The sequence below is a fragment of the Chiloscyllium punctatum genome, chromosome 45 (genome assembly GCF_047496795.1).
Source record: "Chiloscyllium punctatum isolate Juve2018m chromosome 45, sChiPun1.3, whole genome shotgun sequence".
In the NCBI taxonomy this organism is placed as follows: Eukaryota; Metazoa; Chordata; class Chondrichthyes; order Orectolobiformes; family Hemiscylliidae; genus Chiloscyllium; species Chiloscyllium punctatum.
This window is the reverse complement of record NC_092783.1, coordinates 28844920-28872820: the sequence shown is the minus strand read 5'-3', so window position 1 is coordinate 28872820 and position 27901 is coordinate 28844920. Positions and strand designations below refer to the sequence as shown.

At 42.4% G+C, this 27901-nt stretch overlaps 1 protein-coding gene across 1 annotated transcript in view; it reads right to left on the bottom strand.

Annotated features, from left to right (window-relative positions):
* Nucleotides 1-27901, bottom strand: part of ipo9 (importin 9) — a 73520-nt gene that overhangs the window by 7389 nt on the left and 38230 nt on the right. Inside the window, exons 10-21 of the mRNA XM_072563508.1 lie at nucleotides 27362-27513; nucleotides 26788-26886; nucleotides 26223-26329; nucleotides 23750-23889; nucleotides 19320-19479; nucleotides 17967-18193; nucleotides 16186-16334; nucleotides 15969-16097; nucleotides 14865-15140; nucleotides 14420-14586; nucleotides 12745-12878; nucleotides 408-530 (exon numbers count right to left, since the gene is read on the bottom strand). Of these exons, the coding sequence (XP_072419609.1) occupies nucleotides 408-530; nucleotides 12745-12878; nucleotides 14420-14586; nucleotides 14865-15140; nucleotides 15969-16097; nucleotides 16186-16334; nucleotides 17967-18193; nucleotides 19320-19479; nucleotides 23750-23889; nucleotides 26223-26329; nucleotides 26788-26886; nucleotides 27362-27513 (1863 nt within the window). The remainder of the gene's footprint in view (nucleotides 1-407; nucleotides 531-12744; nucleotides 12879-14419; nucleotides 14587-14864; nucleotides 15141-15968; nucleotides 16098-16185; nucleotides 16335-17966; nucleotides 18194-19319; nucleotides 19480-23749; nucleotides 23890-26222; nucleotides 26330-26787; nucleotides 26887-27361; nucleotides 27514-27901) is intronic.

Sequence of the window (27901 nt, the reverse complement as noted above, 5' to 3'; positions counted from 1 at the left end):
GGCACCTGTGCAGACTCTCCGGATACAATGGCTGGTGCTATTGAATAGATTGTATAAGTAGAAGGGACAACACCACCATCTAATGGCTTTATGGCAATATGACAGAAAATCACAAACTCCACTTTGAATTGATTCAGATAGCTCCCGAAACACTGAGCAGGGGAGAATTTAATCGCCCCCCAGTTACAAACTGAAAGCAGCTAATGGAGTTAGAATTTGAAGTGCGTTTTAAGCTCAGTACTTTGTAAAACAGAGTCTGCAGATAGCTACAAAGAAAAACAATTCAATTATTGATCAACAATAAAGGACAATATGTCTGCAGTAATTGGAATCAGCTCAGACAACTTAACTGTCTATGAGGTAAGGAAGGAGAGCGCGAACAAGCTTTCACACTGATGTAATGGTACCTTGATGCCAATCTGCTGCTGTGGATTGCCGCGAGATGTTTGCCTCCATGACACTGGATAGCTCACCAATCAACAGCTTGAAGAGTTTTACAAGAAGAGGAATGTTGGTCCAACGTTCTGGATCTGCTCAAAGCAAATATCATGAAGCCTAGATTAATAATTTCAGGCTAGGAAGGTTTATAAACACAAATTAGGATTGCAGGGGTAATTTTTCACATATTAAAGCTCCCTATTTAATTACTTGCATCTTTAAACAGGATATGGAGGTGCCAGTGTTGGATTGCGGTGGACAGAAGTCACATGACGCCAGGCGATAGTCCAACAGGTTTATTTGAAATCACAAGCTTTCAGGGCACTGCTTCTTTGTCAGATGAAGTACCATTAGACTTCATCCGATGAAGGAGCACCACTCCAAAATCATGCGACTTCTGACCTTTAAAGAGTCGAGTTTAAAACTGACTACACATTATTTCTTCACAGAAGATCTCAAAGCCCAGAAATGAGAAAATTTACCACAAGAGTACAATCCAAAACAATCTCATCATTTGCCACAAATTAAATGTTCACTTTCTCCTGTCAATCCACCATCAACAGATCACAGAAGCATATTTACCCCATTGCATCAACTATCTCCCACTGCCTTCTCTTCCTAGGGGCTGACATTTTCTTTTTCATGAGTTTATTCAATTCTCTTTTGACTGTTATTTTGTTTCCTTATGTTTCTGCTGATTACAGAGTAAAGTTATAAATATAACAGATAAATATATGTAAGAATGAAGAGCAGCAGCAGACAATATAACCCTCCAGCTTGCTTCGCCGTTTAATACAATGATGGCTGATCTCATCTTGGCTTCAACTCCACTTTCCGGTCCACTTTCCATAATCCTTCACTCCATGCTAATTTAAAAGATCTGAATACCTCCAACTCAATGTCCCAGCATCCACCGCACACTGGGGTAGTCAATTCCACAGATTTACAACCTTTTGATTAATTTCTCCTTATCGGTTTTAAATCTGCCAGCCCTTGAGGTGGACAGGCAGGAAGCTGGAAGGAAACAGCAAGCCAGGGAGCATCAGGAGATAGAGAAGTCAACATTTCGGATGTAATCCTTGTTCAGGACGAGGAGTGGGTGTAAGGGGAGCTACAAATAAAGGGGTGGTGAGGTAAGGATAGGTGAACATAGGTAGAGGGTATGACCTGACAGGTCCATGGGAGGAACAAATTCGATTGGGAGCTGGAAGGGTCAGTCAAAGGAATGAAAGGGAAGGAGGGGACTGGAAAGGGAGGTCTTGATTTGACCTCCCAGTCACCACCCATTTTAATTCCTCTTCCCACTCCCTTTCTGACATGACCATCCTCTGCCTCCTCCATTGCCACAGATTCAGACTGCAAACTGGAGGCACACCTTATCTTCCACCTGGGCAGCCTACAGTCTGGAGGACTCAACACTGAATTCTCCAACTTCAAATAACCTCCCTTCCCATCCCCCAATTCCCTTTCCAGCCTCTCCCCCTTCCTCAAACTGACCCTTCCTTCCAGCTACCAAACAGATTCATTCCTCCCACGACCAGCCAGGACATACACTCTACCTGTATTGACCTACCCCTACCTCATCAACCTGCCCGTGTCTCCGCCTGAAACCTTCCCCCACCCCAATCCTGAAGAAGGGTTACACTTAAAATGTTGACTTCACCTCTTGGATGCTGTTTGTGTTCTTCCAGCCATCTGCCTGTCTACCTTGGATTCCAGCATCAAAAGTATTTTGTCTCTAACTAAGCCCTTATCCTAAAACTATCACATCAGATTGCCCCATATGAAGGCATATCCCTTCTATGTCTACTTTGTCAATCCCCTTTTGCACCTTAGACAGTTCAATTACAGTGGAAACTCGATTATCCGAATGTGATGGGTGGGCACTATTTTGTTTGGATAATCGATTAAATGCCTTTCCTCTGGGGCTCGGAGTTTTTAAAGTCTGTTCCCTGTTCAGGAGACTGCAGCAGCACACGGGACCCTGCCCTAAACAAGGCCCCCCTCTTGCTGCATCTTCCCCGTCCAACACCGCCCCCCAGCACAAAGCACGTGAGCCCCCACCACCACCACCCCTCTCCCCGCCAAACCTGGTTCAACCCTACCCTCCCCCAAACCCTGTTCAATTACTGTAAACAAAAGACACAATCACTGCTGGAAACACATCTTTGACATAATATTTCTATCGGAACTTCGAGATCTCCTTCGTAATAATCCAATTTTGGGATAATTGGTATTCGGATAATCGACTTTCCTCTGTATATAGAATTCTTACAGCGTGGAAAGACACTATTTGGTTCGTATGTCCTCTCATTCTTCTAAACTCCAGAAAGTATAATCAAAAAGCGTGGGGCTGGAAAAGCACAGCACCAAATAGTAGGGGTATCAATGTTTCAGACACAAGTCCTGCATTAGGAATGGAGGGGGTGGAAAAAGGAGTGGCTTAGAGGGCAGCTTGGAAAGCGATAGGCACATGCATGTGGGTGGTGATAGTGATAGGTCAGAGCAGAAGGTGGAGCAGATGGGTGGTAAGGAAAATGGACTGGTGGGACAGTTCAAGATGGTGGTGTCAAGTTGGAGGGTTGGATCTGGGATGAGGCAGAGGGAGGGGTGATGAGGAAACTGGTAAAATTGACGTTGATGTCATGTGGTTGGAGGGTCCCAAGATGGAAGATGTGGTATTCTTCCTCCAGCGTCAAGGGACTAGGATTTAGCGTTGGATGCAGCCTAGGCATCGCATGACCTGGCAGATCTCCAGTGCATCTCCTCTACTTCCCACCCTTGAACCCCAACCCTCCAACGCAACAAGGATAGAACCCCTCTGATCCTCACCTTCCACCTCACCAATCTCTCGATATAACAAATCATCCTCTGCCATTTCAACGACCTACAATCAGATCCCACCACAGATATATTTCCATCCCTACCCCTATCAACATTCCAGAGACCATTCCCTCTGTAAATCCCTCATTAGGACCCTGCCCCTGCCCCCGCCCCCCACCAACCCACCCTCCACTCCCAGCATTTTCCTTTGCCACTGCAAGAGGTGTAAAACCGGCATCCACACCTCCTCCTTACCTCCAACCAAGGCTCCAAAGGATCCTTCCACATCCAGCAGAATTTCCTGCACATCCAAACACCTCATCTACTGTGTCCATTGCTCTCGATGTAGTGTCCTTTACATTGGGAGATAGGACACCAACTCATCGAACGTTTCAGAGATCATCTCCGGGACACACGCACCAAACAACCCCACCGTCCTGTGGCTGACCACTTTAACTCTCCCTCCCACTCTGCCAAGGACATGCAAGTCCTGGGTCTCCTCCACCGCAAATCCTGCCATCCAATGCTGGAGGGAGAACACCTCATCCTCCGCCTTGGAACCTTCCAACCACACAATATCAACGTTGATTTCACCAGTTTCCTCATCTCCCCTCCATCTCATCCCAGATCCAACCCTCCAACTTGGCACCGCTTTCTTGAACTGTCCCACTTGTCAGTCTTCCTGCCTACCTACCCACTCCAACATATCACCATCACCCCCAACTACATCTACCTATTGCCTTCCAAGCTACCTTTCCCCCAGCCCCACACCCCCTCCTATATATGTCTCAGCCCCCTAAACCCATCCCACAACATTCCTGATGAATGACTTATGCCCAAACATCAATTCTCCTGTTCCTCAGATGCCATGCTTTTCCAGCACCACACTTTTCAACTCATCTCCAGCATCTGCTGTCCTCACTTTCTTTGAGAAAGTACAGGTCTAAACTGCTCGCTCTCTCTCAGAGAGATCTCTCATTGCTGAAATCAACGTAGTGAACCTCTTTTGAACTACCAATGCAACCACATCCCTCTTCAAGTAAGGGGACCAAAATTTTATGCAATACTTTAGGTGCAGTCTCTCTGATGCTTTGCAAAGTTGCAGTAACACATCCTAACTTGTAGACTCTTTTTCTTTAGCAATAAATGGCAGAATTCCATTTGCCTTCCTTACCACCTGCTATACCTGTATACAGAACAAGATTAATTTTCCGAATTTTGGATTATCCGAACAAGATCTCAAGGTCCCCGTAAAATTGTATTAAATTTAAATAAAAGCATGGCCTGGGCTGTCGGCGGGAGCAGGAACAGGGTCACCACAGGAACCCTGATTAGTTATCTGGACAAAATACTCCCTGCCCACCTCGTTCAGACGTTGTTCCGAGATTGTTCTGTACTAGTTGTCTGTGATTTACACATGACAACACCTGGATTTTACATCGAAACACTGAAATTTATCTCCATTTAGATAATACGTTGTGTATTTTACCTCCAACCAAAACTGAAACCCTCAACTAGCCACTTTAAACTTCATCCTCCAAATTTTGCCCATTCACCTCATCTTTTCATATCCATTTGTAAATTTCTTATTTCTTCACTGCAACTTACTTTCCACCTACTTCAGTAGCATCTGTAAATGTGGCAACTTTCTAGCCCTGCATCCAAGTCATTAATATAGTTTGTAATAGTTGAGGTCTGAGGACCAAATTGAGTGGTACCCCACTAGTTACATCTTGCCAACCAGAAAAACACAGTCGTTTATCCTGACACTCTGCTTTCTATTAGTTACCAATTCTCTATCCAAGTGAATAAATTACCCTTAGCCCAGTACGATCTTACCTTTTCGGTGGCACCTGATGAAATGCCTTCTGGAAATCCAGAAGTACTACATCTACAGGATCCCCATTATCCATCTTGCCTGTTACATCATTGTAGAACTCTAGCAGGGATAATGGAGAGAACTTGTGGCTGGAGTCTGAAGAGGTGGGGGAGGCCCTAAATGAGTTTTTTGCTTCAGTATTCACAAAAGAGAGGGACCTTGTTGATGGTGAGAACACAGTGGACTGGGTTAATTGGCTTGAACAGACTGATATTAAGGAAGTGGCTGCGCTGGAAATTCTGGGAAGCATCAAGATAGCTGAGTCCCCAGCACCGGACCAGATACATCCAAGGTTACTACAGGAAGCGAGGAATGAGACTGCTGCATGTCTGGCGATGATCGTTGCATCCTCACTCTCCACGGGAGTAGAACTGGATGATTGGAGGGGGGCAAACATTGTTTCTCTGTTCAAGAAAGGTAATATGTAAATCCTTGGGAATTAAAGACAAGTCAGTCTTACATCTGTGGTAAGCAAGGTACTGGAAAGGATTCTGAGAGATAAAATTTATGCCTATTTGGAAAAACATAGTTTGATTAAAGATAGTCAGCATGGCTTTGAGAGGTCATGCCTCACAAGCCTTATAGAGTTCTTTAAGGATGTGATGAGACAATTTGACGAAGGTCAGGTAGTGGATGTGGTGCATATGGATTTCAGTAAGGTATTTGATAAAAGTTCTCCACAGTAGGCTCATTCAGGAAGTTAGAAGGTATGGGATTCAGGGAAATTTGGCTGGTCAAAAGACAACAGCAAGTGGTAGTGGATGGAAAGTATTCTGCCTGGAGGTCGGTGACCAGTAGTGTATTACAAGGATCTGTTCTTGGGCCTCTGCTCTCTGTAAGTCTTTATAAATGACTTGGATGAAGTAGAAGGGTGGGTTAATAAGTTTGCCGATGACACAAAGGTTGGTGGTGTTTGTAGATAGTGTCGAGAGCTGTTGCAGGCTACAAGACATTGACAGGATGCAGAGCTGGGCTGAGAAATGGCAGATGGAGTTCAATCTGGATAAATGTGAAGTAATTCATTTTGGGAGATCAAATTTGAATGCTGAATACAGGGTTAAAGATAGGATTCTTGGCAGCGTGGAGCAACAGTGAGATCTTGGGGTACATGTAGATAGATCCCTCAAAGTTACCGCACAAGTTGATAGGATTGCTAAGGCGGCATATGGAGTTTTGTCTTTCATTGTCAGGGGGATTGAGTTTAAAGAGCAGTGAGGTTTTACTGCAGCATTATAAAACCGTGGTTAGACCACACTTGAAATATTGTGTCCAGTTCTGGTTGCCTCATTATAGGAAAGATGTAGATGCTTTCCAGAGGGTGCAGAGGAGATTTACCAGGATACTGTTTGGATTGGAGGGCTTGTCTTATGAAGAGAGGTTACTTGATAGATGTATACAAGGTAATGAGAGGCACAGATAGATAGCCAAATTTTCCCCAGCGCAGAAATGGCTGCCTTGAGGGGTCATAATTTTAAGGTGATTGGGGGAAGATATAGGGGAGATGTCGGAGGTAGGTTCTTTACGCCGAGTGGTGAGTGTGTGGAATGCACTGCTAGTGATGGCAGTAGAGTCAGAGACATTAGGGACTTTTAAGAGACTGCTGGACAAGCACTGGATGACAATAAATTGAGGGGTGTGCAAGTTATATTCATTGAATCCCTGCAGTGTGGAAACAGGTCCCTCGGCCCAACAAATCCACACTGACCCTCCGAAGAGCAACCCTCTAGACCCATCCCCCTACCCTTTCACTCGACAGTTACCCATGACTAATGCATTCCTGAATACTGTGGGCAATTTAGCATGGCCAATTCACCTGACCTGCACATCTTTGGACTGTGGGATGAAGCCGGAGCACCTGGAGGAAACCCACGCAGACACAGGGAGAATGTGTAAATTCCAGACAGGCACAACATGGTGGGCCACAGCATACTGTGCTGTACTATAATATGCCCCATGTTCTAACCTCCACATTAGCTGTTGGAATGGTACTCGTGTACTCTGCTTCAAAACTGAAGCAAAGTCTTGATTTAGTGATTCTGCCATTTGTGCTTCCCACATAACTCTCCAGTCTCATCCTCCAATCAACAAAATGTTCACTTTAGCTACTCACTTCCATTTTATACATAAAAAAAACTTCTGCTGTTTTTGTATTTTGCATTAGTTTTCTTTTCACCTTTTAAGGAACAACCAAAGGTTACTAAAATATTTCCCAATTTTCCAGCAGGTTACTTGCCATTGCAATATAGTGTGCCTTAGTTTTTGTTTTTAAAATACCTTTAACTTCCCCATTTCGCCATGGATGACATTTACCTGCCCCCACCCCTCCAACAGACCCCTCCACTCTTTCTATAATCTCTATCCTATTACTGATCAGAGTCAGGCTTGGGCTGGTAAGTGCCAAGTATCATTCATGTTACAAGTGCCACACAATGACCATCTCTCCATTGAATGGCATTACCATTGCTGAATCCCCCACTACCAAAATCTCTGGCGTTACCATTGCCCAGAAAACTGGTGCATAAATTCCATGGCTACCAAAACAGGTCAATCGGCTGGGAAAAAGGAGATGAATATTCACCTCCCAAGTACTGATTTTCAGTCCTTCACCCGTTTTTTTTTACTTTGCATTCACTCAGTCACAAAGTGAACCAGTTTGACTGTATCAGTCTCCGAGGACTGCCTCTTCCTGTCAGATGAACATCCATTAATTGGAGTAAGATTCCCACCCTCCAACATGCCATTGCACTAACTGCAGTTGATCCTTTTATAAATTCATTCACTGAATGTGGGCGTTGCTGGCTGGGCCAGCACTTATCACCTGTTGCCCCTGAGAAGGCGGTAGTGAGCTGCCTTTTGGAACTGCGACAGTCCACTTGGTGTAGGCAGACCCATAATGCCATTGCTTGAACAATTGGATCTACAGTTATTCATAAGTGCCTTAGAGTTTCTAATTGCTCAGGAACTGCAGGAAACTGCTCTCAGGTGACCCATCACTCTGCTTAAAAGTACATTTGTGCATATATTTCAATATAAAAAATGTTTCAGTCAAACACCCTTAATTATTTAATTGCACATAGATTTTTATTACATACAAGTTGGGACCCCTTCAGCGTTAGTAGCTTTACTTCACTGCAATTTTATCCCCTTAGATCAATGTAATTGCTAATTATTTATAATTATTTTATGCAACCTGTTTGGACATGTTATGACACTTTCAGGGTAGGTGGGACTTGAACCTGGAATTTCTGGCCTTTAGGTAGGGACACTGATAACTTACATACCTAGTTACTGTTGCCCCTTGGTTTAACGTATCATTTGGTTCACCCTCTTTTTGTCAACCTGTTTCACAAGCTACTTGGCTCACCCAACTCTTACCCAGCTATGCTCACAGGTCAAAGCCTGTGAGCATCTCAAGCTTGATATTCTCTCTCCATTGAATAGGATAGAGTGGGATGGAGCCAATGTAAACTTTACAGATGAGCCACAAGTAGATCTGTTGTATGATTCCCCTCTTTATGGTTCAATTTAGTGAATAAGTATCAACTTGAAGGTCAAATGTTCTCTTTTTGTACCAGTTAAAAAAATTCTGCATTCTCTTCATATGCTCCTTCGTGCATACATATACAAAGACTTTGCAAGTTTATTCGCAGTTTCTACTATTATAGACCAGACCGAACCCCCTCAAAATATACTATGACAACAGCCTAACTATTTGTTATTTTAAAGTAAGACATTGCATTCCAGATGTAATTTGATTGGTCAAACTACTAATTAAGCAAATTACACTATTTTTACATGAGTTAAAATACAGATGTAGAACATAGTACAGTACAGAACAGCCCACGATGTTGTGCCGACCATTGATCCTCATGTAAGGTAAACCTAATGTATGCACCCTCAAATTTCTGTGACCACATGCATGTCCAGCAGTCTCTTAAATGTCCCCAATGACCTTGCTTCCACAACTGCTGCTGGCAACGCATTCCACGTTCTCACAACTCTGTGTAAAGAACCCGCCTCTGACATCCCCTCTATATTTTCCTCCAAACAGCTTAAAACTATGACTCCTCGTGTTAGTCATTTCTGCCCTGGGAAATAGTCTCTGGCTATCAACTCTATCTATGCCTCTCATTATCTTGTATACCTCAGTTAAGTCCCCTCTCCTCCTCCTTTTCACCAACGAAAAAAGTCCGAGCTCAGTCAACCTCTCTTCATAAGAGAAGCTCCCCAGTCCAGGCAGCATCCTGGTAAACCTCCTCTGAACCCTCTCCAAAGCATCCACATCTTTCCTTTAATAGGGCGACCAGAACTGGACGCAGTATTCCAAGTGCGGTCTAACCAAAGTTTTATAGAGCTGCAACAAGACCTCAGGACTCTTAAACTCAATCCCCCTGTTAAATGAAAGCCAAAACACCACATGCTTTCTTAACAACCCTGTCCACTTGGGTGGCCATTTTAAGGGATCTATGGCACTATGAAGCAGTGGTGCTAACCACTGAGCCATTGTGCTGCCCAACACAGCAGTATTTTCTGCATCTGACTCCAGCATTATGTTCTTAAATTCTTATTATCCATTGCATTCATAATCTACATTCAGATCTAATGTCAACATAGAACATAGAACAGTACAGCACAGAACAGGCCCTTCAGCCCACGATGTTGTGCTGACCATTGATCCACTATATTGGGGAGACAGGTCGCCTACTTGCGGAATGTTTCAGAGAACACCTCTGGGACACCCGGACCAACCAACACAACCACCCCATAGCTCAACACTTCAACTCCCCCTCCCACTCCACCAAGGACATGCAGGTCCTTGGACTCCTCCATCGCCAGACCATAGCAACGCGACGGCTGGAGGAAGAGCGCCTCATCGTCTGCCTATGAACCCTCCAACCACAAGGGATGAACTCAGATTTCTCCAGTTTCCTCATTTCCCCTCCCCTCACCTTGTCTCAGTCAAATCCCTCGAACTCAGCACCGCCTTCCTAACCTGCAATCTTCTTCCTGACCTCTCCACCCCGAAGCCCACTCCGGCCTATCACGCTCACCTTGACCTCCTTCCACCTATCGCATTTCCAACGCCCCTCCCCCAAGTCCCTCCTCCCTACCTTTTATCTTAGCCTGCTGGACACACTTTCCTCATTCCTGACTCATGCCCGAAATGTCGATTCTCCTGCTCCCTGGATGCTGCCTGACCTGCTGCGCTTTTCCAGCAACACATTTTCAGCTCTGATCTCCAGCATCTGCAGTCCTCACTTTCTCCCCCATTGATCCTCATGTAAGGTAAACCTAAATGTACAAACCCTCACATTTCTGTCACCATATGCATGTCTAGTCTCTTAAATGTCCCCAATGACCTCGCTTCCACAACTGCTGCTGGCAACGCATTCCATGCTCTCACAACTCTGTGTAAAGAACCCGCCTCTGACATCCCCTCTATACTTTCCGCCAAACAGTTTAAAACAATGACCCCTCGTGTTAACAATTTCTGCCCTGGGAAAAAGTCTCTGGCTATCAACTCTATCTATGCCTCTCATTATCTTGTACCCCTCAATTAGGTCCCCTCTCTTCCTTCTTTTTTCCAATGAAAAATGTCCAAGCTCAGTCAACCTGTCTTCATAAGACAAGCCCTCCATTCCAGGCAGCATCCTGGTAAACCTCCTCTGAACCCTCCCCAAAGCATCCACATCTTTCCTATAAGGCGGCGACCAGAACTGGACGCAGTATTCCAAGTGCGGTCTAACCAAAGTTTTATAGAGCTGCAACAAGATCGCACGGCTGTTAAACTCAATCCCCCTGTTAATGAAAGCCAAAACACCATATGCTTTCTTAACAACCCTGTCCACTTGGGTGGCAATTTTAAGGGGTCTTTGTACCTGCACACCAAGATCCCGCTGTTCCTCCACACTGCCAAGAATCCTGTCTTTAATCTTGTACTCAACTTTCAAGTGCAGCCTTCCAAAATGCATCACTTCGCATTTATCCAGGTTGATGCCACCTCTCAGCCCGTCTCTGCATCCTGTCAATGTCACCCTACAGCCTATAACAGTCCTCTATACTGTCAACGACACCTCCAAACTTTGTGTTGTCTGCAAACTTGCTGACCCATCCTTCAATCTCCTCATCCAAGTTATTGATTAAAAATTACAAACAGTAGAGGCCCAAGAACAGAGCCCTGTGGAACACCACTCACCACTGACTTCCAGGCAGAGTACTTTCCTCCCACTACCACGCGCTGTCTTCTGTCAACAGCCAATTCTGTATCCAGATAGCTAAATTTCCCTGTACACCATCCCTCCTGAATGAGCCTATCATGGGGAACCTTATCAAATGCCTTGCTGAAGTCCATATACACCACATCCACTGCTCAACCCTTATCAACTTGTCTAGTAACCTCCTCAAAGAACATTTGAGAGGCATGACCTGCCTTTAATCAAGCCATGCTCTTCCAGATGGTCATAAATCCTGTCCCTCAGAATCCTTTCTAACACCTTGCAGACAACAGACGTGAAACTGACTGGTCTGTGATTGCCGAGGATTGCCCCATTTCCTTTCTTGAAGAGAGGAATTACATTTGCCTCTCTCCAGTCCTCAGGTACGACTTCGGTGGAGAGCGAGGATGCAAAGATCTTTGCAAGTGGCGAAGCAATCACATTTTTCACTTCCCAAAGCAGCCGAGGACAAATGTGATCTGGCCCTGGCGACTTGTCAATCTTAACGTTTGTCAAAATTTTCAGCACATCAGCTTCCTCAATCTCTAGCTGTTCCACCATGCTTACCTGCTCCTCAATGGTTTCATTCACTACAAGGTCCTTTTCTTTAGTAAAGACAGAAGCAAAAAACTCAGTTAGGTCTTCCCCTACCTTCTCAGACTACACAAGTTCCCAATGCTGTCCCTGATCTGCCCTACTCTTTCTTTGATCATTCTCTTATTCCTCACATATGTGTAAAATGCCTTTGGATTCTCCCTAATCCTTCCTGCCAAGCCTTTTTTGTGCCACTCCTGGCTCTCCTCAGACCATTTTTGAGCTCCTTCCTCGCCTGACAAAACAAAAAGAATTGTCTTAACTTTACCAAAATGCTTAACAAAATAATATATTAACTACTAATTAACTGTTCGAATATAGTAACATCCTATAAACAAATCCATGGCAACAGCAAATTCAGTAAAATAGATTGTCTCACATGCAATTCAAGCAGCAGGAAGTGAATCCCAGTTTTTAGCTGTAATTAAGAGGGGAATAAGAGCTCTCACATCCAGCTTCAAGAGTTCAGCAACTGCTGAAAGCTAAAACTAAAACTCCTGGTTCGGCGGGAACTTAACCCCACCCATTCAGACTGCTTCTACTGTTCCAACTTTAACAAAAAAAGCCCCAAGGCCTCTCAAGCTGTTTACTTTATTGGCTTTGAGCAGACCCCTGGCACCTCTGTCTCTATCCTCTTTTATTGAAGAAGGGTTAAATATAGCTCTTATAGCCATAGTACTGTCACACCAGTCTAGTTTTATTAAAATCAATTCACTTTAATGTTGCTCTTACATTCAGATTATTTAAAATAAGGGGATCCACTGTTCAAAGCCTGAAATTAAGAAAAATTCTTACTTTTCGCTGCCTTGGAGCGAGTGCGTATTCCCTCATCGGCATTGAATATTTCTTCTCCTTTCACCATGATATCCCGCAGCCTCTTGTCGTCTGTGTTTATGCCATGTTGTAAGAGTTTACACATTGCTACGGTGCTGTAGAGTTAACACAATCTGGTTAATGACCAGTCCTGAAATACACAATAATAGCCTTTTTATAAAAAGTTATTGAGTCACACATATTATATGGTCTTTTTAGTACACATTTCTCTTATTTTGGAGTGAAGGACATACTGGGAGGTGTAAGCTTTTTAATTTTAATTTCATAATATCACTATCAAACTTAACAATAGCACATGCGTGCAAACACCAATGGTTAGATCCCTCTAAGAACATGTCAGATTACCCCTCAAATCACAATGAAATCAGCTTTGAAATATCTTGTGCTTTGTTTTTTATTCACTCACAGGATGAGAGCGTTGCTATGTGTGACATTAACAGTAACCTCTTCTCTGATGAAAGCTGACTCATTTAACACCTTGTCCTTTGCCTTCACAAAATCTCACTTGGTGCAGTTAGCAACCCTTTTACTGATTCTATGTTTATAAAAGATTGAGTTGCTTTCATCTTACACAAACTAATTCTTACACAGTTCCCATCTTAATATATCTTTTAAATTTTCCCATACTTTTTGTGGTTGGACAAAACTGGATGTGTCATTAACTTATTTTTATCTGTTCCATTTGGAAGCTCACACTTTGGGTATCCTGCCCTTCAGCTTCATGGGATGTGTCTATCCACCCTTAAACTATATTTACTTTCCAAGCCTTTGGTAATTTCTTTACATTTTTATCCTAATCTTTAATTCCAATCCATCTCTCAGCCGATCCCTTTTCAATTTATCGTAATGGGTTCCCACTCCAGCTGAATTCTTTCACAATTGATTGAACTTTGTTTTACTCCAGAATTACTCAAATTCAAATGAATTAGATTACATTAGATTAACTACAGTGTGGAAACAGGCCCTTTGGCCAAACAGGTCCACACCAACCCTCCGAAGAGTAACCCACCCAGATTCATTTCCCTGACTCATGCATCTAACATTATGGGCAATTTAGCATGGCCAATTCATCTAATCTGCTCATCTTTCTGGATTGTGGGAGGAAACCCACGCAGATACAGGGAGAATGTGCAAACTCCACACAGACTGTTGCCCAAGACGGGAATCGAACCCAGGTCCCTGACGCTGTGAGGCAGCAGTGCTAACCACTGTGCCCACCCTGTGATCACTGTTTCTTAAACAACAATCTCCATTGAAACATATTCCATTTCATTCCCAGACAAGTTCCACCAATACTCACTGAGCTGGTCAAGAAATTTCTCTTGTGCACAATACAGGAATTCCTCTCCCAATCCAACCTTTTACTCTGATATTTCAAGAGCCTAGCTCAGGAAGTCTGTCATTATCACTATCACAGACTACAAAAAGTCTAGTATAGTCTTTGTGTCTTTCTGCAATTTACTTGTGAATGTACTCCAAATCCATCTTGGTCTACCCATATTATTCCTGTGACTGATCCCTCCTATTTTTAAATTGCAATTTTAATACTGGCTCTGCATCGGATATCTTTACCAAACTTGCCACACTTCTCCAAATCATCATTATCCTGTTTCCTAGAACAGGACAGGTAGCACACCTGACTTTTCCCTCATATTGCCCATAGAAGAGAGGCTGACGACTCGTCCACTCAGACATAACAAATTCTAGAGCAGGTTTCCCGGTGGGTCCAGGCAGACTGCACAGAAACTCAAGCAGAGGCTCCAGTTGATTGTGAACGAGGTGTGCAAACACCATTATCAGAGACTGCAGAGAGAAAAGGAACAATGAACTCAAGTTACAAACCGGAGCAGAAATAGGATAACTGTAAGAAATAATAACCACCCTTGAACGTGCTACCATCTTCAATACGATTGTAACTAATCTTTGACCTTAAACCCACTCTCTACCAAATTCGCATGTGCCTAGATTCTCGCAGAGTCCAAAAGTCTATTTATCTCAGCCACATACATTCGCACCAACCCAATTACCACAAGCCCCCATACCAAACTCCCTGCCCAGTCATGACACCCTCTCCTACCCACCTGCATTACACTGAGCGTTTCTGCTTGCTGCATTTTGCTGAGGATTGCTCGCAGAATCTGATCAAGATTGTCTCCTAACTGTGAGCCAGCCTTTGAGATGAGTGTAGAAACCAGTCGCCCGACAAATGCTGCTGTGTATTCAGAGGTTCGGGGGTCAAGAAGCTGGCTCACCACTTGCATGACATACCAGAGCCCATTGTGACCTTGGTCATCATGCCACTGTGCTATTTGCTCCAATGCTACAGCAACATAAGCTCGCAGACACTCGCCACCATTCTGTAAAAGAAGACTTCAGTGAGAGAGGAGGTTTCTTCATTTCAGATGTACCTTATTTCATTTCAGATGTATCTCACATCGCACTCATTAATTAAATCTCCCCATCTATTACATACCATTGGAGCAGAAATCATACAGGAAACATTTTTAACTTAGAAAGCTACCCGGTGAAGAACATAATGGGAGTCATTCAGTCTCTTCATACTTTTAAGAGCACGGTTACAGAATTAAGACAGGCAGCTGCTAAACCAACAACCCGCGGTCACTAATTTATAGAACGGACACATGAATCCCCAATTAATCTCTGCCACTGGCCTAAATTAAACCAACACAAGTCAACAATTGAAACATTAACTTTTAACTTTTAATATAGCAATTTTAAACAAATCCTACACTCTCCTATATTAAATGCAAACCAATCTAAACATGATGCCACATTCTCTCCCTACACTGTTCCTACACTACATTATTCCTACACTAATCCCAATATGCCACAATCTGCATCAATCCCAAATTAATTCCAGTGCCTAAAGCCACACATGCATAGAATCACAGAAGTATTACGGCACAGAAAGAAACCATTTAGCCTATTACGTCTGCACTGACAGTATTAATGCTGATATTAATCTCAAGCTAATCTTTCACTCCTGCCATAACTCTATCAAACTCAACAAATTTTAATCTCAGATTCCCAGAATTTGCAATAATTTGCTTTTATAATCCCACTGCTTTGTTCTCTCCCACCCTAGAAGCTCAAATCACCTTTATGGATCAGAAGAGCTTGGTTTGGAAAGCAGCACTTTACAGTCTTATTGGGGCCTCACCTACCTGCATCGTTGCATTGTCATCCGTGTGCAGCGTACACTGAGCAACAACAGGAAATGCCTGACAGATCAGCACCTCTGACAGTGGCAGCTTGGTGTTTCTCACTACTGTTGTCAGTATGTCAATGGCAGTCTGCAGTCAGATAAATGTTTCAGTGTCAACGTAAGTCATTGCTTGGGAGTAGAGTTGACACAATTATGCATACGAGAGAAATACTCACCGCACACAGGCCAGAGGGGATTTTATCAGGTGGCGCATGCATTATGCTAATAAGAGTTGGAATTAACCTCATCTGCATGGGGCCCTGACAGGCCTCAATTTGAGCAAGCTCCTTGAAGATGTCCTGTGCCAATGATGCCACTACTGGATCTGGAGATACAGAAGTGAGCAAGCAGAATTAAAAAAATTAACCTCTTGCATACAGCATGCATAGATTTCTGGTGAAGCCAATCAACGTGATCGACATTGGAACAGAAAAACTATGCAGTCAGCATGCTGAGTGGACTTCACAAACGTCTCACAGGTAAGACAACCCAGATTCTAATATCATTTCAAGTTCTCTTAAACCATGGCAGCAAATCCCGAGATTGGACATTCAAATCCCAATATGTATTCATTTGATTAGAAGGGAGTCCTGATGGGTAGGGGAGCTTGGTTTAGTTAACTCTGGTGTGGGGTGGAGTGAGAGTGCAGTGATCTGTCCTATATTTTCTTTTCTCTCCTGTTAGTTAAACGAACTCCCCATCCCATCTGGAGGCCCTTCTAATCAAATGAATACATGGTTCCTGCATACTTCACGAGGAGGATTTACCATCTTACATCCAATTCTAAAGTCAGTGGACCTCCAACTTGCTCAACAACACTTCTCTCAAACAAAGCCCATTTCCAAGCAACATTTTGGTTCCAATTTAATGTGAAATCAAACATGGTAGAACAGTGGCTCAGTGGTAAGCACTGTTGCCTCAGAGCACCAGGTTCAATTCCAGCCTTGGTGACTGTGCGGAGTTTGTACGTTTCCCAGCGTTTGTGTGTTACTTCCAGGGCTCTGATTTCCAAAGATGTACAGGTAAGGTCAATTAGCCACACTACATTTCCCTGTATTGTCCAGAGATATGCAGATTAGGTGCAACCTCATGGTAAACGTGGGGATACAATGAATACAGTGGGGGGGGAAGCTGAGTCTGGGTGCAATATTGTTTAGAGGGTTGGTGTAAAGTTGACGGGACGAATGGCCTCTTTTTACACCATAACAATTCTATGAATTGTTTGGCTTAAGGATAGTGAAGGCGGCATTTGGTATGCTTCCTTTATTGGTCAGAGTATTGAGTACAGGAGTTGGGGTGTCATGTTGCGGCTGTACAGGACATTGGTTAGGCCACTGTTGGAATATTTTGTGCATTTCTGGTCTTCTTCCTATCGGAAAGATGTTGTGAAACTTGAAAGGGTTCAGAAAACCTTTACAAGGATTGGAGGATTTGAGCTATAGGGAGAGGCTGAACAGACTGGGGCTGTTTTCCCTGGAGCATCGGAGGTTGAGGGGTGACCTTATGGAGGTTTACAAAATTATGAGGGGCATGGATAGGATAAATAGACAAAGTCTTTTCCCTGGGATCGGGAAGGCAGAACTAGAGGGTATAGGTTTAGGGTGAGAAGGGAAAGATATAAAAGAGACCTCAGGGGCAACTTTTTCACGCAGAGGGTGGTACGTGTATGGCATGAGCTGCCAGAGGACATGGTGGAAGCTGATATAATTACAACATTTAAGAGGCATTTGGATGGGTATACGAATAGGAGGATAGGTTTGGAGGGATATGGGCCGGGTGCTGGCAGGTGGGACTAGATTGGGTTGGGATATCTGGTCGGCATGGACAGGTTTGACTGAAGGGTCGGTTTCCATGCCGTACATCTCTCTGACTCAATGCTGATTACGTTGCAAGACGACTGAAAAATAACAAGAAAGGTACACTGACACAAAGCAGCAACAAATGATCTGACTCATACCGTTGCTATATTTGAGGAAGATTGCTATGGTAAGGGGGCAGACTTTATTTTCGACACTAATAGTGAAGGCAGGATCCACAGTGCAAACAACACATAACGTCTCCATGACCAGCGTCAGCACCTCAGAACTGAACTGTGTGGCAAGATGCATCAAACCATCCAGGATGCTGGGAAGGAATGGCTGTAAAACATGTGTACACTCAGAGAGTTTCAACTGGTCACAGTATCTGTGAAGTAGGAAAGGGAATATATATTAGACTGGCTAATTGACTACAACCCCAACTGTAATAATAAATCAATTAAACATATATATATATATATATTAAAATCAATACCACTGATTTCATTGGAACTGAATGGCTCGAATACATTGCTGGAAAAGTCCAACATAATGAACAATCCAAACCAAGTCAGCTAGCCATTTTCTTAATTAACAAGCATGTGAACAAATAAGTTAAATCAGGCAGAGTAGGCACGTCCTGTTTGTATTTTTTTTGTTTTTAAAAAGGTCTCTAACCTCGTAAAAACCGTAAGAACTTCAGATGTTGGAAATCAGAACTGAGGAAGGGTCACCAGACCAGAAATATTAACTTTGATTTCTCTTCACAGATGCTGCCAGATCTGCTGAGCTTTTCCAGCAACTTCTGTTTTTGTTTCTAACCTAGTGGACAGGACTTGTCAATGGATGGCATTGTTATGGATTTCCAAGGACAATCATCTTTCATACATGAAATTAGCAGCAAAAATAAAAACACAGGGAATTGCAAAAAAAGAGACAGAGAAGGGTAAAAAGAAACATTCTCTGGGATTTGACTAGGATATCAACATTTTGCGATATCTCTTATTATGAACCAGGCCAGACCCCCTCAAAACATTTCAAGAAGGTAACCCAGACCCTAATTTTTCTGGTTGTTTTAAGGAGTGATGCAGCTGACCCAACTACTTGGTTTTAAACAAAACAGAATTTATTTACAGACTACCAAATAAAACACGAACAAAAGAGAACAGAAAAGAGAATAATTTAGCCTATCTGAAAACCCAACCAATTCTATCACAACTTAATGACGCTGTTGCAATTTCCTGCAACATTCCCATAAACACACCCCATGAAAAATAGGTAAATTCAAACGCAGGTTCTTATAAGACAGATGTCGAAGAGAGAATCAGCATAGAACCTTTTTTCACTGTTGCTGTTTCTTTGGGTCCCCAGCTAAAAAAAACTAAACCAAACTAGAAAATCCCTGAACTGGGAGAACTGACCAGCCTCCTTTCATTGTACAACTGTTTTTTTTAAAAAAAGCCTTTTATCTCTGGCCATTTTAAAACAACACTTCTTTAAAATTTGCATCTTACCCCCAGATGGCTCGCACAGCAGAGATTCGAACTGATGGTGGCTGTGTTTCATGCAAACCACTGACAGTTGCTTGTAGAAACTGCTGAATCAATTCAGGAGTCATTACAGTGGCAAAGCGGCTGGCAGCCCAGAGGGCACGGCCTAATAGGAATGGAGAGACTGCGAGAAATAAAGACAGAGCAAGCCACACACACAGCAAGAGCGAACCACACGGTCGGGGGGAGGGTGGGGGAGAAGAAGAGAGAAAGGGTGACAGAGAAAATAATGTTATAGGCTCCACATGACAATTCCATCAATCTGCAATACTAACTTAATAAGCATGTTGCTTTATTTTTCAAATTTGTTTGGAAGCACATCACAATTTAATGCTTAACGTATTTACAAACCATTTCATATATTGTTTAATGATTTTGTACCTTCCCCTGCCTCCCCCCTCTCAGGAACTTTAAATATCATTTTTTCTTTCTCTCTCCACAAACGCTTCCTGATCTGAGTATCTGAGTATCCATTATTTCACATTTCCAACATCCACAGTATTGCAAATTTATTTATGCAGGCAATTTAGCAGCAATAGCTAATATTTAAAGAACTCATTCATAATTTGTAACAAATATACATTCCATAAACAATTTTGAAACATCCCTCGGGAATTACTGTGTAACTGCTGCTAACAAGTTAAAACCGTATAAGATTAAAATGAAATTTAGAATGCTGCCAATAAGATAGCAAGCCTGAGAACTGAGGGAATTTCAGAATTCAGAAAATGTACAGTAAAATACAGTTAAGTCCCAGTTTTAACTTGTTCCACTTTAACATGGGTGAGTTAATGAAGCCTGTGTTTCGCATCACGTTTTGTTTTTAACTCATTTTCTGTTGAGTTAAACACAGGGTCGTGTGACCTGATCAGTGTCATTTTAGACTGGCCTCTGTTACTCAAAGTCCTCATTCGCTGCTCTTCCTGTCTCTTGGTGCTCATTTTCTGGACCTTGGTCACAATAAGCATTCTGCAAAATGGTGAACAGGACTGGCTGGAGGTTTGGTGAGAGGAAAACAAAGTATTTGACGAAGTCCCAATGAGAGGCAGATAAAGAAAATAAAAGCAGATGTAATCCAGGATAATTTGGCAAGTTGGATCCAAAATTACTTCATAGGGTGTTTTGGAAGGTACAGTCTGACTACCCAAATCTCATTCTCTCTTTCCACAGATGCTGCAGATCTTTTGTCTATTTCTAGCATTTTGTTTTTAATTACAGAGTAGGGTGAACTGGAAACCAAAAATGTTAAATTGTGTGTGATGGAAAATGTGGAGTGTATTTCCTGAATATTTGTCTTTGTTTTACAAAAACATGATGAAAATATTACAGTTGAGGTGAAAACTGAATAAATTAACAGAGGGAAGAAAAATTAATGGGTTTAGTACCTATGAAAGTGAATAAATCTCCAGCACCTTGGAGGTATATGCAGAAGAGAAAACTATTTGGAATAAGGCTCTAAGGTTGCTAAGGGACGCAAGGAAGGAAATAGTAGGGGCTCTGACCATCATTGTTCAATCATCCTTGGTTACACACGTGACCACAAAGAACTTGAAGACTGCTAATATTGTACCACTGCTATAAACAAAGGAACAGGTCCGACAGCTTAGGTCTCAGTGGGTGCAAACTCCACACAGACAATTGCCTGAGGCGGGATTTGAACCCAGGTCTCTGGTGCTGTGAGGCAGCAGTGCTAACCACTGAGCCACCGTGCCACCGAGACCTCCGGGTGCTCCGGTTTCCTCCCAAAGTCTAAAGATGTGCAGGTCAGGTGAATTGGCCATGCTAAATTGCCCGTAGTGTTAGGTGAAGGGGTAAATGTAGGGGAATGGGTCTGGGTGGGTTGCTCTTTAGAGGGTCGCTGTGGACTTGTTGGGCCGAAGGGCCTGTTTCCACACTGTAAGTAATCAAATCTAAGATAACCCCAGAGATGGGTAAATTATTGGAAAAAAAATTGAGGGTCACTATAAACCATTATTTAGAAAGGCATAGTCAGGAATGATAGGTTGAGGGAAGGTCATGTCAAATGAATTGGATTGATTTTCTTGCAGACACAAAGGCGCGAAAAGGTTAGTGCATATGAAGTAGACTGGAACAAAAGCTTTGACTCATTCCACCAGGCAGACAGACTGATCAGAAAATGAAAAAAGGTATAAATAAAAGTATCAGCTCTGATACAAAATTATCTCAGTGGCAGAACACACATGTATAAAATCAAAACATTGCTGGAAGGTTGATTCCAGGGTGGGTGGAGTGTGGAATCTGCAAGATTCAATACTGGTCCCTTGCTTCTTACATTATACATCAAATGATTTAGACTTAGTATTGCCAAGTAAAACAGTACAGATGAGATCCTTTGTCCCATTGAGTCTGTACTACCACAAATATACTACTACTTTAATATAGAGGACATGATTAAGCAGTCTTTGGATGACAGCCATAGACAGCAGAAAGCTATTAATGGATAAATCAAATGAGCTGAGAAGTGGCAAATACAATTCAATCTGGAGAGCTGAAAGGAACACATTTGGTGATGACAAAAGTCACTACATTGCAGGACGGATGTAGTGACACAGTGTACAATGGAGATTTGATAAAAATCAGAAATTAGCCTAGAGTAAATATGGAATTTGTTGCACTGTTTTCATTGGTACAGAGAATGGCAAGGGGAAATTAAAATGGAAGTGTGCAAGATCAAGCACACAAAGTGAATGTAAAACATCAAAATTCCTTAACAGGTCATTCAATAAACAGGGACCAATAACTAGAATTCCTACAATATGGAAGCAGGCCATTTGGCCCATCAAGTCCATGTCAACCCTCCAAACAGCATTCCACCCAGACCCACCCCACCACTCTGCATTGCCTATGACATGAGAAGAAAGTTATAGATTAATTTATAACTGAGTTTTATTTTCATCCAGAGGGTGTTGAAAATTCATGGACTAAGGGGGTGCTAGAACAAAACCTCTAATCATATCCAAAAATGAAAATCCACTTTAAGTGCCATATTACTATGAACCAAGAGCTTGGAAGGTGAGATAGGCTGGATAGATCTTTCCCAGTCAGTGCAAACACAATGGACCAAATGGGTTCCTTCAGTATTGAAAATTTTCCACACTTCTAAACTATCCAGAAATTCTCAGAGTAGTTACAGTATGGAGTTCGATAAAGAATAATGCTCCCTCTACATTCTAACAATCTGGGGATGATGTATGCTGTGGTCTATGGAGCCAGGTTCAGACTTGCCCACACCAGTGACTGCCAATACTTTGGTCACCTATGCCCGGGTCAGACCTGAACCCAACTGGAAGGTACATGCGTCTGATTCACTTCATCTGACTTTGGGTTTTCTCTAACTTCTTTGTGGATTCTGTATGTATGCTTAATTTCATATTGTTTTTAGCCAACGGATTAATGCTCACAAATATATCTTTCAGGAGTTAATTCCCCAAGCTGGATAAATAATATGTTCCTAGCTCCTTCCATTTGACACAGTACTTCCTCAGTTGCATCTGTTTTGAATCTAGTAATAAACAGGTAAACCAAGTGGGCAATAACTTGGTAGATATAAAATTACATGGGGAAATGTGAACTTGTCTACTTTGGATGGAAAAATAGAAATGCAACATGCTGTTTAACTTGAGAGAAATTGCAAGATTCTGAGATACAGAGGGATTTGGGTACCATAGTGCACAGTTAGTCTGCACGTGCAACAAGTGATTAGGATGGCAAATGGAATGTTTTTGTATTTTGCAAGGGGAAATAAGAATACAAAATTTGGGGAAAAATTGCTTTAATTGTACAGAGATTTCTATAGTTTGGCTTCCTTAATTAAGGGGTCAACTGCATTAAGAGCAGTTCAAATAAGGTTTACCCAACTGACTCTTGGGATAAATGAAGAATTAACTTACCTGGAAATTTGGGCCTCTATTCATTTGAGTTTTGTAGAATGAAAGCTGAACTTATTGAGACATACATGATCCTGAGGGGACTTGAAACAATGGGTGCTAAGAGGAAGCTCTCCTTACTGGGAGAGGCTTAAACTAGGAGAAAGAATTTCAAAGTAAGGGGATTCTTATTTTCAATGGAGGAGGAGGAGGAGAATCTTTTCATCTCAAAGGGTTGTTAATCTGTGGAGTCCTCTTCCCCAGACAGCAGTGGAATCAAGTGAAAATGTATATTTTTAATGCACTTAGGTATATTCTTGATTGACAAGAAAGTCAAAGGATTGGTGGTGGTGGGGGTTTAAAACAGGCAAGTGGAGTTCAAAGTCAGAACAACTATGATTTTATCAAATGGTGAAGGCAGAGGCCAAATGGCTTTTTTCAACTTCTAATTCACGGTTTCATGTATGTAGGCTGGGTGTTCTGCAAGACCTCAGAGCTGCATCCTACCCGATAGGTTGAGATCAACAAGGACCACATTGGTGAGGAATCCATGCATGTCAAATTGTATCCGTCCATTCTTCACACTCTCAGCGATTATATTCTTCACAGAGCCGAGAGCCAACATACAAGCCTCATGAATCTTCCACCTGCCACAAAAGAAGTCAGTTTCAATTCAAGGGAGAGTCTAAACAACAGCACAAAACATTAACAAAGTGAGAAAATTGCTAGGAAAACTTAACAGGTATGGCAGCATCCATGGAGAGAAAGCAGTGTTAACATTTTAGGTCCAAGTTCTGAAGAAGGGTCACTGGATCCAAAACTTTAAGTCTGCTTTCTTTCCATAATGCTGCCAGATCTGCCAAGGTTTACCAGCAATTTCAGATTTTGTTTGAATTCCAGCATATGCGGTTCTTTGGTTTTTAATTTAACACAAAATATTATTTCAATCCACAGTGTACTGGGCACTACAATTAGGTGGAGTTTGCTCCTACTAATTCTTAGGGTCACAGTTAAAGAAAAAAACCATGACATTCACGGGAGCTAATTTCTGTCAACCAGTTACAGAACAACACTGGCAGAGGATGGGAAATTCATAAGGAACACTGTGGAGAAGAATGAAAACTCTGAATCCTAACACTACAGGTTATTCAGAAGAACAAACAGCAATAGAAGTGCCAATTGATTCATTTTAGAATAACAATCTTCCCCAAAACCACCCCACCTCCCTTGTTCATTACACCAACTTAGTGCAAAAACATTATAGTAGTACAGAAGTGGCTGCTTCAACCAAAGGAACAAGCTAAAGGAACTGATGAAAATTCAACTTGGAGGATATGGAGCAGTAGTCATCACTAATGCATGCCACATGGCAGTCAAGACTAGAAATAAACATTCCAGATTACAAGGTACACAGAAAAGATAAGGAAAATGATACTGGGAGATGAACACCCTTCGTAATTAAGGAACTATAGTCTGGTGCTGTAAGAAAAGTACAGATTTCCTAATGATATTCAGGAACTATTCCATCAGATTGGAAAATCACTCCTCTATTTAAGGGTGAATGGAGAAAACCAACAGGTAAGTCAATATCTGTTGTCAAAAAAATTACTAGTATGCAATTAAAGTTAGGACAACTGAAGACTTTGAACATTTTCTGATTAGTGGAAGTCAGCATGAATTTGTCCTGCCTGACAAATGCAATTGAATTTTTATTTGTGAAGAGTCACATGAAATACTGGACAGGAGAAAGTACAGTTGAAGCTTACAGAATTGAAAAGTAAATGACCACCTGGTTAGCAAGCTCTGAACTGCAGTAAACAGAATTTAGTGGCAACAGGCAGAATGCCTGTAAAGGTGCCCCTTGTGGCCTCAACTATTCATTGTATTTATTCACAGATGGTAGAATAAAACACCACATATCATAGTTATATTCACATAATTGACAGCATTACAATCACTATTGATGAAAGCAAAATTGCAAACAGGTACAATAGCAATAGAATTTAGTGTAGCAAGTGTAAAATCATCCTCACATGATCTCAATGTATAGATCACAGTACTTTCTAAATTGTGAACGGCTGAAAACAGCACAAGACCAAAAAAACCTAAGGTCCATAATCATAGTTCATTAAAATACAACGAACAGGTATACTAAATCATAAGATTAACGAAGGCCAGTCCTCGTAACATTTCTTAACAGAGGGATATGGGCCAAGTGCTGGCAAATGGGACGAGATTAGGCTAGGATATCTGGTCGACATGGACAAGGTGGATCTAAGGGTCTGTTTCACCTGTACCTGTGTTTTTATTTTTGCCACTGTTTACATATTATTTACTACCTCTGCTACTTAACTATGTGATCTGCCTGCATTGCTCCCAAGACAATGCCTTGGTACACGTGACAATAAATTCAATTGAATTCAATATCTAATGGACTAGAATACTAGGAAGTAGGAAGTCATGAAAAAGCTACACAAACTCAAGATCACATCTGCAGTCATTGGGGTAGATCTGGCCACCATAATAGAGGAACTAGCCATACAACAAACGTAATGCAGACCAAATAGAATGGTACCTGGACTCTAAAGATTTGACTTGGAAAGATTGCACAAACTAGGAGTCCATTCCCTAGAACTGAAAAGGTTAACTTAAGGGGTTATTTAATCAAAGTTTTCAAGACACCAAAGGGAACAGATGTGGCAGACAGCAAGAATTGATTCCTGCTGGTTGGAGAGTTTAAGACTTGGGGATACAGTCTAAAAATTATAGCCAGATCTTTCAGGAGTGAAGACAGGAATACATCCACAACTGATTGAAGCAGCTTCAAACTCTTTTCTATAAATAGCTCTAATGGCTGACCAGGCTCAATGGGCTAAACGGTATCACTCAGGTTACCAACAGGCAATCATCTGATCCCACCTAATGGAGAGTGCACCCCAGGTTTGACTGCTACCACGACACGCACAGTTCATTTTCATACCAATGCACATTCCCATCACTCTTGGCCTGTTCTGCTTCCTGCAGGTGTTTGGTTGCAGCTGCTGCTAAGGCAATGGCACTCTCACTCTGGAAATCACTTGCAACAGCCTGCAGTAAGAAATCAGAAACTGTTAGCTCCCTGAAAGAAAAGGAGGCTACTGATCAACATCCCCAGGCCAGATCAGAGGCAGGGTTGAGCCAGGTCCCCACCATTCTATACCAGCCTCTGAAAAAAAAAAGGTCAGCCCCTAACCTTCCAGAACTGATCCTTGCACCTCTCCAGCATCAGACAGGGCTAGGTCAGACTTTTCCCCAACCTCTCTGGACAGGCCTGGCTTTTACCACCCCAAACCTCCCCCTACAAACACACCCTGCCACTGAGCATAGAAGAATTGGATCCTCACCCACCAACCTTGCTCAGGTCAATCCAAACACTGGGCTATAAAACGGTAATTTATTAAACAAAGCAGCTTTCACAGAGCAGCACAATTACACTGACTCTTGAGTCAAGTGAAAATCAGTGGTGCAGCAGCACTACGCATCCAAACAATCCCCCCCTCCCTTACCAGCAGGAGATCCTGGGCAGAGATCCGCACAGAATACGAGAAGGTGTCATCATCCTCGTCCTCCACAAACTGATGAGGATTTCCTGTCCAAATCTTAATCTGCAGAGGGAGAGAAACCACGTTTGCCTGACTCAATCTCAGAACCAATAAAACAGCCATACACTAAGTCCCTCACCATATCTTAGTCCAAAACAAATAGTTCAGCAAAACTCAAGCCAACATATTATTGAGATGTTCAATGAAGATCTGGCCTATAAGAAGGGATAGGAAGGGAAGGATATGTGAAAATAAAGCATAGGGAATCTTTTTAGCTATTTCTGCTTTCACTTTACAGGTTTTAGTATCATTACATGAGATGCAAAATTGGATAGTCAGGGTAGTTTTCAAGTGGGGCACCTGACTACCAATAAACAACACTGACAAACATCAGTTCGCCAGACAGGAACCATGACAATCATCCAAGGCTATATAACACCTTGTCTGGTACAAACACATGCAGATAATCGAACTTTTGCTGTTATCCACACTGCGGTTAATCTGTCCGTAGAGTGCAGTACAAGAACTGAAATCTTACCTGCTCCTCGGTGATCTGCATGTACAGGATGATGTAGTATATCAGCTCAGGTAAGGCCTTCTTTACTGTGCTCTTAAACTTCCTGTTCTCCAGTAACGTGTGCACAAATTCAAAAATATTGAACACCAAGTTCTCAAACCCCAACACCTCACCTTAAAGGGCAAAACAAACATTTCACTCAACTTCCTATTCCATAAACAGTGTCAATCATACAGACAGCAGTAAGTCAGAGATCAAGTACACGATATGCCAATTACGGCAGGGTCAATGCTGCAGTCTATCAGATAGTTCTGAGTGCAGCAGGGAAGCACAGTGATGGCTAACTCATCCATGACTCCAAGCACCACAGGCAATTCCAGATGTCACAATAACATAGCAAACCCAACGTCAGCTTCAATCCCTTCAAATAGGGATAGATGACGACCTAATGGTATTATCGCCACACTATTTATCTAAAGACCTGGGTAATGTTCTCCCACCATGGCAGATGGTGGAAAAGGAATTCAACCAGAACCTGGAAATAAAAGAGTTTAATGACGA